The sequence below is a fragment of the Triticum dicoccoides genome, chromosome 4B, assembly GCF_002162155.2.
Source record: "Triticum dicoccoides isolate Atlit2015 ecotype Zavitan chromosome 4B, WEW_v2.0, whole genome shotgun sequence".
Classification (NCBI taxonomy): Eukaryota; Viridiplantae; Streptophyta; class Magnoliopsida; order Poales; family Poaceae; genus Triticum; species Triticum dicoccoides.
The window spans coordinates 585,176,825-585,187,671 of record NC_041387.1 but is presented as its reverse complement, the minus strand read 5'-3'; the positions used below and the strand labels follow the sequence as shown (position 1 = coordinate 585,187,671).

The window sequence follows — 10,847 nt, the reverse complement described above, 5'->3', positions numbered from 1 at the left end:
ACTTCCTCACCTGCCGCCGCCGCCGCCAGCGGCCATATCTGCCAGAGCAAAGCTGTAGCACCCCGGGATCGACACAATATGGATCTAACCATATCCACTAGCCTCTACATAGAATCGATCCCAGGAACACTAAAGCTTCACAGAACTAACATGCCAAAACGTGTCTGTCATGCGGAACAATTGATATCACAACACAGATGACAAAACACGATCTGCGTGGGAGGCCTTCATGATCAGTGAGGGAGTGGTTCCTCGATAATGGTGATGCTCCGTCCTCACATGATTCTCCCCCTATTGTGACAGTCCTATTCCGATTTGGGTCTCCTATCGTCGTAGGTCTCGGCTCCGACTCCGATGGTCAGAGATGAGGTGTCGCACAGGTGCGCGTGGGCCAAGGCAAGTGGTTCTCTAGTCGTGGCATACTCAGAGGCGGGTGTGCCAAGGCCAGAGGTGCTCTAGTCGTGGCGTGCTAGAAACCGCAATGTCTTTCTTACAGCTATAGAACCGACTAGACATGAAAATAATGGGACCAAACTACGATGTATGATGTAGGGGCAAAAGAGGGAGTAATTCCCACCAATACCCAAAGATCACAAGGGATCAATAGGCAGATTAATACCCAACAACCAACCAACTCCATCAAACCCTGGGAGTCTAAAAGCCAGATCTCCAAGTATTGACTAACTAAAGCAACCACTTACTTAAAGAGAGTGTTTTAAGAGTCAATAGTACATATAAGACCTCTCTCAATGCATTGGTGCTAAAGTGGGGTGCTAAGTGCATTAAAATGCTTAGCAACTATTGTCCCCAATGCATCGGTGCTTAGGTTTTGTAGCTAAGCCTTCTCTATTTAATTGTTTAGTAATAAAACTCATTCATGTATTGGTTGGTAGTCTTTTTGTCTAGGTTCACGTGCTTAGCATTGGTTTTTGTTGGGGTCACCATAATCCTCTCTCTCCTCTTTAATTTCTTTCCCACATCATTTTTCTGCCTATGTGGCATCCTTAGCACCTGTACACCGTGGAGCACTGGGAAGGGCCTAATAACAGGACCAAAAGTAAAAGGCACCATATCAAGTTAGCAACAACATAGACCAAGGAGTAAGACTTCAACATCAGCCAACCATGATTCTGCTGGCCCCAAAACTCTATCCATGCGCTGCTTTGAAGACCTCACTTGCAATTAGCTCAACCATTCTTAGGCCCCACTTCATTGTTCTTTGTCTTTATGGGTTTATTTACAAAATTGTTTCAATCATGCAACCATTTTATTATCAGGTTTAGAGGAATACAAGGATTAGATACCTTGTTATTTTTAAAACAATGTTATTTCTAAATTTCTATATAGTCCAGAAGATTGCAAAAATACCGACCATAACCAAAATTTTACCAAACTTATTAAACTTTGTAATCCAAAGGTTAAAAGATCATATACATCATGAGGTATATCATGAACGTCAAAAGCACATTTCATAATCGTTCCATATCAGTTTTGAAATAGAGCGCTGCAAAAACAAGTGGTAAATGGATTCATCTTTTTCACAATAGGGACATTTCGTATCCTCAATTCATCCTCTTCTAATGATGTTATGCTTGGTCAAAATGATATCATAAGAACTAACTACATAAAGACCTTAACTCTATGCGGCATTTTAGCTTTCCAAAAGAAGCGTGTGGGTATTTCATCCCATTTTCTATCAAAAAACTATAATCATATTTCACAGAGTAAAACCCATTTTTAGCTAGTGTCCAAATGATAGAATATTTTTGACCAGTCGAGATCACACCATCACAAACTTCACTGGTGTGGTTCCATAAATCCAAATAGAGTCCTTCTAAATTGTACTTGGCCAAGTCCTTTAGAAAAGAATCCAACTAAAGATATGTTCTTATCAAAATGTATGTTATAAGAGGTTTATCTCTTATCTACCAATCTTCCCAAAATCTCACATTTTCACCATCTTCACATCGTGTCTGATGTCATATAGTGATGATTAACTATGATGATATGGCATATTGATGTCATGGCAAACATGCATGACTTACTGGTGTGGATGAGTGGCATGGATATGAAAATAGGTAGATAGTGGGATGGAGCATGCAACTAAAAAATAGGAAACATTAAATAATTGTTGACATGGCTTGTGTGGTGAGTGCTACTCCCATAGGAGTTGTTGAATTTCCCCAAAGAAATATGATAGAGCACAACACCAGAAAGTATTTCTCTTAGTTAAGAACCAAGGTTTAATCGAACCAATAGGAGTTAACAAACTAACAAGATAAGCAGCATCTACATCTTGCTAGTTGCAAGATTAGAAGCAAACAGTGATAGATAATGGTATGGAAAAATGGAAAAATAATAAAAGATAATAAAAGCGCAATTGTGTAAACGTAAGCATTAATAGAGAATTGACCTAGGGGGCATAGATTTACTAGTGACATCTCTCTCTAAAGCAAGTAGTGGCGTGGTAGACAAATTACTGTTGGGCAGTAGACAAAAAGCAGCAATTTATAATGATGATCATTCATGTCATAATCTTGTATAGGCATTACGTCCGTGATAAGTAGACTGTTATCCAACTGCATCTACTACTATTACTCCACCTCAAAACCGCTATCCAGCTTGCATCCAACATATTAAGTTTAATAAAAAATAGAGCAACGCAATAAGCAAGATGACATAATGTAGACAGAAAGAAATATAGCAATAAGATAATTCCCTGTCATTTTATCCTTAGTGGCAACAATTCAATACGTGTCATCATGAAGGTAGCAAGGTTAATGAAGAAGCCTCCGGCAATGGTTCCCCCTCTGGCGGAGCTCCGGAACAGGGCTCCAAATGGGATCGCTTCGGAACAGAGGCTTACGGTGACACTATTTTCTTTTCTGGATGGCTCATGAATGGCTTCGAGATTTATAGGATTTATAGGTAGAAGAATTAGGTCAAGCGGAGGCTTAGGGGGCCCACATGGATAGGTGGTGCGACCACCACCTGTCTGCACCATGTGGCCATGTTGGTTCCTCGTGGGTCCCCTCGATGTCTTCTGAAGCTTCTAATGTTCCTTCTGGTAAGAAAAGATGGTCAAAATTGGCATCATATATATTTGTACCTTCCTAGATAATTATTTTTTGCGAAACCAACAATAAGCAAAAAAAAACAGGAACTAGCACTGTGCACTAAGTTAATATGTTAGTCCAGAAAAATAATATAAAATGATATAAAAACATATAAAAGTGATAAAATAATAGCGTGAAACAATCAAAAATTATAGATACGTTTGAGACATATCAGTGAGTTAGCATGTGTGTCGAGAGAAATATATATGTCGGAGATCAACTATTTAGGTATATATGATTTGTATATTTTAGTATGAGATTGAAGCGCACTCATGTGGGTGCATATATAAGTGGTGCATATGTTGAATTCAAAATTGTTGTCCAAGGAAATAGTGGGAACAATTGATATGTTTAATTGCATTAGGTTCAGAAGATGTTTACATGGGGAGACTCTTGATATGTGGAATAAGTTACTTGATATGTGTGGTCAGGTGATTTTGTCGGATAAGCCTGACAAAGTTAAATGGCTACATACAAACTCCGGTAGCTTTTCCGTTAAATCTCTGTATCACCATCTTATAGCTAGACAAGTCGTTTTCCCTTTTAAAAAGCTATGGAGGATGAAGATGCCTCTTAAAGTTAAGGCATTCTCTTGGTTAGTAGTCAAAAATAGGATTCTGACCAAGGACAATCTGAATAAAAAAGGCTGGAAAGGTGCTAAGTTTTGTGAATTTTGTGACTGTGAAGAGAGTGTGAATCATTTATTTTTCTCTTGTTCCTTGGCTAAGTTCATGTGGAATATTGTGGGATGTGCTCTAGGGAGCCAGAGAGCTCCAATGTCTTTTTTTGACTTATGCCAGAACTGGTTGTCTAGCTATACTGGCAAAGATAGAGTAGTTGTTTTATTGGGTAGTGCTGCTCTCTTGTGGTCTATATGGAAAACAAGGAACAAATCCTGTTTTCAAAGTGTTATGCCTAGAGATCCTACTGACATTATCTTTCTTGTATGTTCCCTACTTGACTCATGGAAAAATCTGTAGAAAAGAGGGGTGCAAAGCATGCTTCATCAGGTGTCTAGGCGTATCGTGAGGGTGACTCGTGATATCTTCAGAGGAGGGCATGGTTTGGCGCCGCATGTGAGAAGGATTTTGTGAAGCTAGCCGCTGGAAATGCTTGCTGGCTTCAAAGCATTTATGTTAATTTGGTTATTGTCATTTAGTCTGCTGATACCTTTGTAGCTAGCGTCGCACTAGGCCCTTCCATGGCTAGTTTTGGACAGTTTGAAGCATCCTAATGTGGTGATATATCAGTGGTGTGATGATTAGGCTGGATAGGCTGGAGCATCCTGATGTGGCTTCTAGATCAGTGATGTAATGGTGGTTTGATGCCTTGTAAACAACTCCATTTTCATAATGAAAATGGGGCCGTGTGGCCCCTTCGATCGAAAAAAAAGAAATAGTGGGAAGAAATAGTAAATAATCTGATTTTATTTATTAACTAAAGTTTTTTGTTGGGTCACATAAAAGGTGAAACAAACACGAACAACAAAAGCCTGATAAAAATTTAAGTTTCACAACATATTTGGACACTTCATCCATGCTTTTGGAGAAGACTAGAATTGAACTAGATTGACTAACATCAAAGGCCTTGAATAGACACAGAGTTGCGCGCCTCAACAAGTGATAGACACCAACCTCAACATACGAGAATTTGACATCACTGGATGCAGCTTGACCAATGACACACCCTTTGCAATGCAAGCTTGTTGAATTACTACTTCGTCGCCGCACCATCAGAAGCACAAAATGATGGAACGTGGGAACTACAAACCAAAGCAATCATGGCATCAACGTCAATACCACCAATCACCAAGTCAGGTTGAAGCATCACATGAGAATCCACTGGATTCATGAGATCAACAATAGACCACATGATCTCTTGGTTATGCATGGAGTAGACCACAACAGACGAACCAGGACAGACACATAGCCGTGAGACTTCTATTTCTTGTGTTGCGTGCCACCGCTGATACTTTGACGCTAAAGTGTCACCATTTCATTTGTGGTTATTCCCACCTGTTGACGCATAGTAGGTCACAAAGATTAGATGGGCTGACAGATTAACTTGCCAACAACTAGGTCTTTTATGCAGTTTGGCCCTCCCACAATGTTTTTGTCATGTTGGTGCAACCTTTAGTACCGGTGTGAGACAACTGGGAAATAATGGATGTTTGGTCTTTAGATCTGCAGCTCTTCCAACGGCGAAGGTTTCTTCTGCGGGGTGCTAGTCCAGTAGGGCCGTCAGCACGTAGGCTCCGGTGATGGATCGACATGCGGTGGAATACCATCATGCCAATGCCATAATGGCCATTCGGGGGGATGAAGACGAATCACATGGACTTTGATGTAACCTTTTAATCTTTCTGTGTATTTTTTTTTTGTAACTTTTCAATTTTTCTGGGTGTTTTTTGACCTGGCTATGTCCTTTTTGCTTCGGCTCTTTTTTTTCGCTTCGCCTCTCTTCTCCCGGTGTAGAAAATTATTTTGTTCACGGGTGGGCAAGTTTTTATTTATGAGGAGATCCCGCCCGGGCTAGCACATAGTATGGGTTGAGAATTAAGGGCCCACTCCGTGAGCTCAAACTACGGCCGAAGGCCCGTCTTTTTTCTGGGCCCCATAGCCATACGAAAATAAAAATCAGAGCGACAGCGCATGTGCATGCAGAGAAACCCGCAGGCAGCCGCGCGATAAACATCCAGATTTCACGCGATCAGTTGTAAATCTTCCCACGAAATGGAATGAACACGATCCGATCCGATTCCATCCCATCCCATTCCATTCCATTCCCGTCTTGATTCACTACCCATCCCATCCAGTCCCTTCGCCCTCCTCCTTCCCGCGCCGCCGCAGGCCGGCCACTACAGATCGCCGCGCCCACTGCCGCGAGGCGACGGATTACCTGTGGCGCAGTCACACTGTGCAGGAGTGTCTCGCCCGAGCCCTAATTCTCAATCCGATCCCCACGCACTCGCCGGTAGGGGAAACAGCGGCAGCGCCAAGAAAATCACTGGGTGGACACCGCAGAGCTATCGTGGAAAGCGATCGATCTGTGCGACGGCGGGCGGCCAGCCGGCTGGCGTGCAGCCGTGGTGGCTACCTCCATCGGTCGTCCAGGTCAAGATCGATCCATGTCGGGGTGCCTGTGGCCGTGCGTGTCCAGCGCCAATGCCATGACGGCGGGGATGGGCGGGGGGTTGTTCGGGCCCAAGGCCAGGAGCCCGGCGGAGCTGGTTGGACACACGCGCGACCTCCTCCGCTTCATCGCCGACCATCCGGAACCCTGCGGCGGCAAACTAGAAGCCAAGCGCGAACAAAAGGTGCTGCGCCTTTGCCTGCTCAATCTATGTTCCTCCGTTGTTAATTTATTGTTAACAGCAGATGCAAAATAGGTGGTGTTTATCTATATATATGGACCACAGTAGTTCAGTGTTGGCAAAACTTTTAGAAATCAGTCGACTCTGCTCACTCTATGATCAGCATGTAGACATATACGTATTTATGTGTGTTTGATGAGAGTTATGTTTGAACAGTGCATTTACAGTTATAAGTATCACATTTGGTTCTTTGAGTAAGCTTATTCGTAGTAGACACTTTGATACACCTCAAATGATTAAATCTACATTCGACTGAATATGCAGATTACAGATCTAAGCATAAGTGTCAGGGCAATGAAATCCATTCTCTATGGCGATGGCGACGGTGATCCTGTTGCCGAAGCATGCACGCAATTGACAAGGGAGTTTTTCAAGGATAATACACTACGTCTAGTAATTGTTTGCGTTCCACATATGGACCTGGAAGTAAGTTAATGGACACCTTGTCTTTTTCCAACCTATAGAAGCCTCGTTTTTCCAATCAGGAACAACATTGGATCCTATCATTATTAATATAGATTTGGCTTTTAAACTTCTAACTATTTGTAAATGGAAGTTTGTTTCTTTTCTCAGACTCAAAAGGAAGTAACTCTAGTTTTTGCAAATCTGGCAAGACAAAAGGTAGATTCAAGGATCCCTGCCTCTGACTACTTGGAAGTTAACCAAGATCTTTTGGATATATTAATGGCTGGGTCAGTAACCATTCGGCTTCCTTTTTTGCACCTTGATTGTGTGTCAAAGTTGTTTCCATCTGCTCTTAGTTACCAACTATTGATAATTCATAGAAGTGATTTTTCATCATATTTGTCTGATTCTTACTTGTGATGTTAATTATAATAAGTTTGAACTGAACACATGCTATTTCTGTATCCTTTGCGCAGGTTTAGTAACAGGGACATTGCGATACATTATAGTACAATATTGAGGGATTGCGTACGCCACCAAGTGGCTGCACGGTATGGCCATGATTTACATATAATTATCTTACGGAGAAAGGAATCTATCTATACAGTAACTCGTTTTCATGGCCAAACAAAGTTATGTATAATCCAGTCATCTCCATTGATGTCACTTATTATTTTTGTTATCCAAACATCATGATTTGCTTTGATGACTATTATTACTACTGATTTTGAAGGTTAGTTCATTTCATTTTTTGGGTTTGTTGTATTAATAAATATTCAATAGTATTTTACAGGTATGTATTATATTCTGGGCATATGAAGAAATTCTTTGATTATATCCAGTTTCCTGACTTCAGTCCATCAACAGAAGCCTTCAAAACATTTAAGGTCAGTACGTAAATTTGGAACCTAATCTTTACTATTAGAGGGGATTGTTCTACAAGACAACCCAAAAGGCAGCCCCTTACTCTCGGTAGATCCTCATTTGAATTGTCTCTTCGCTGAGTCTTCTGAACAATTATACATTTGATCTATAGACTTGGATCTGAACATCGAGGTAGCATTCTCAAATCAAGTGTTTGTGTGGTGTTTTTTATAACAATTGCTCTGATCACACATGTAATAGGAACTCCTGACAAGGCATAAATCATCAGCAGCTGAATTCTTCACCAAGAACTATGATTGGGTAAGGTTTTCCGATTGATAGATTTTTAACATTTTATAAAATTAATTTGATAATCATATCCTGTCATAAACTGAAATGATGCTAGTAATCGGATTATTGTTGACAATCTCAACGAACCAACTTATGCATCTTTAATACTTGATCTAATAATAGTGGGATTGCAATATTTGTGATACGTTTTGTTAGCCTACCATTTATTTGACAAAAACAAAAACTACTAGTGATACGTGGTTTATCATGAGGTTGCACACAAGTGAACTCACACACAAAGATGAACTTTGTTTATAATACATAAATAGAAGCTTGAATTCATAGGCCAATCTCAAACGCAATTTGTCCTAAATCACCAAGCTTTGATAGGGGACCCAATGATTAGTCATGATATGTGAGAATTTCCATTTGGGAAGCTGCATGTATTCTAATTATACACATCATATTTTAGTTCTTTTCAGATTTTCACACGAAATTGCTTCATTCTTCCAACTATGTCACCAAAAGGCAGTCTATACAGGTATACTTTTTTCCACAGTTGTGCTTCAGATTCTCCGATTTTTTCTTTTCTACTCCCTCCTTCCCAAAATATAAGGCACATTTGACTTTGCATGATCTTTGATGCATGAGTTTGACCATTAATATATACCGAAATCATATATTGAACATGTATCAATAATATCATCGTTTTTTTCTCTAAGTGAAACCATGAGTTGGTTGCGAGATCTTATGGGTTTCACCTCTAGCCTATCCCAACTTGTTTGGGACTAAAGAGTTTGTTACTAAAGGCTTTGTTGTTGGTGTTGTTGGTATTTATATACAGAAGTGAAAATCATAGTCAAAGTTGTGCAATGAAGACCAAAAAAATCAATGTGCGCCTTATATTTTAGGAAGGAGGGGCATTTTATATCACATTTAATCGACAATAGTTTTGCTTATGCTTATTGACCTTTTAACACCGACAATTTGATTTCTCGCGTCTAAGCGATAATGGTTTTTTCTTAAACTTGTATTGCATGGTATTTCTTTCAGCTATTAGGAGATATTCTTTTGGAGAGAACAAATTCATCAGTGATGCTGCGTTACGTCAGCTCAAAGGAAAACCTCATAGTTCTAATGAACCATTTAAGGGTAAGACGCTATTTTACCATTTTGATGCTTGAATAGAAACTCATGCTTATAGCTGCTACAAGTTTCCTTAGGGCAACTCTAACGTCGACCCACAAATTTCCTCCCGGATCCGTCCGTGGACAAGGGGACCAGTCTTTGGCCACGGATGCGGGAGGCGGTCATCCAACGCTGCCCGCATACATTTCAACTACTATCCGAACTAACCTGACCAAATTCGTGCAAACACGAACGGATTTCATATAAACCAAAAGAGATTCATGCAAACACGGCAGATTTCATACAAACATGATGGAATTCATTACATTTCGGACATACTTGAACTAAAAGTTGTGCTTATCCGACTCTGGGGGTATAATACCTAATCTAAATGATCATTTGCGCTCATTCCCCATGCCCGGCCATGAGCCCTGAGAACTGAAGCTTTGCCTTCTCTAGTTTCACCTCGGCGCTCTAGCTCTGCCTCCGGAGCCCCGGGAAGTGAAGTTGCCTGCCTCCACGTCTGCTAATCGGCCAACGATGTTCAGTCCACCAAGCTTGGCTGCAACTGGAGGGTAGGGGCGGTGACCTTCTTGGGACCCGAGCGGTGGTGACCTGCCATGCATTACTCTTCCTCGCTACCGGAGGCGCCCGTGGATGTGCCGGCTTCGTGGTCGTGGCAGCCGGGCGCGGCCGAGGCGGAGTTAGCGATGTCCTCCTCGTCGTCGTTGGTCTTACCCCGTCACGTCGTCTGTCGCCTCATCGAGCTCCTTGTAGGTGGCCTCCAGTTCTGCCTAACACTAGAGGTACCGCGATCGATCGAGGCGGATCTGGCGGGTGGTAGGACTCGAGCAGCACCGCCTACTCCGCCACGTCCGCGTCCGGAGTGATCTGCCTGCCGGCGTTGAGCCGCTCCTTCGCCTGCTGGTGCTCTTGGAGGAGCTAGATGTAGGCCGCGTCGACCCGCGCCTCCCAAAACTTCTCCTCCAGCTCCTCCTGCACTATGTCCATGTAACGGGCATGGGCCTCGCCGATGATCATGGTGCAATGCACCGCTGAGGGTGGCGACGGTGACGAGGATGGGGCCGGCACGTCCGCAACCGTATCCTCCATTGGGGCGTCGTCGGCCTCCGGCTGCCTACCAGCCGGTAGCAATGGCGGCCATCTCCTTCTTCTGCTCCGGCGACAGTCTGTCTGAGAGAGCTTTGGTGTGCAAGGAGACCATGGTGGGAGTGCTGCAGAAGAGGAGAAAGGTACCGGAGGAGGATGAATGTGTCTATGAACGGGGCTGCCGTTTATATAGCGGGCGGATGGCAATGGTAGGCGGTAGAGGGATGGACGGGTGGCGCCGGAGTAGGTTGTTCGACAATAGTGTGTCAATGATGTGGGCAGGAGACGGACGGGCGGACGTGGTGTCGTTTGAATACAGAGCAGTCGCGTGCACCGGGAAGCGTCGCGCGCGGCGCTCTCTCGGCCGGCACATCGCTTCAATGCCGGTAAATCAAGGTTGTGTCCGCTCTGGCCAGACATGAATGTGGCATTGACGCTATGGAGTGGCGCTGGTCATTTCAGGCGGGAAGAGCGCGTAGGCGAGTTAGGGGGTTTTAGTGGGACAGGGCGGTCAGACATCTACGCGGAGGCGGTCCGGACATCCGCGAAGCCCCCCCCCC

General features: G+C 43.0%; 1 protein-coding gene across 2 annotated transcripts in view; it reads left to right on the top strand.

Annotated features, from left to right (window-relative positions):
* The first annotated feature begins 6,243 nt into the window (after positions 1 to 6,243).
* Positions 6,244 to 10,847, top strand: part of LOC119293934 (putative MO25-like protein At5g47540) — a 5,834-nt gene continuing 1,230 nt past the window's right edge. The window contains exons 1-8 of one of the 2 annotated variants that reach the window (XM_037572252.1): positions 6,244 to 6,432; positions 6,754 to 6,915; positions 7,063 to 7,181; positions 7,371 to 7,445; positions 7,688 to 7,781; positions 8,020 to 8,079; positions 8,522 to 8,590; positions 9,103 to 9,201. In XM_037572252.1, coding sequence (XP_037428149.1) covers positions 6,244 to 6,432; positions 6,754 to 6,915; positions 7,063 to 7,181; positions 7,371 to 7,445; positions 7,688 to 7,781; positions 8,020 to 8,079; positions 8,522 to 8,590; positions 9,103 to 9,201 — 867 coding nt within the window. The remainder of the gene's footprint in view (positions 6,433 to 6,753; positions 6,916 to 7,062; positions 7,182 to 7,370; positions 7,446 to 7,687; positions 7,782 to 8,019; positions 8,080 to 8,521; positions 8,591 to 9,102; positions 9,202 to 10,847) is intronic. The other variant, XM_037572253.1, reaches the window with a different exon arrangement.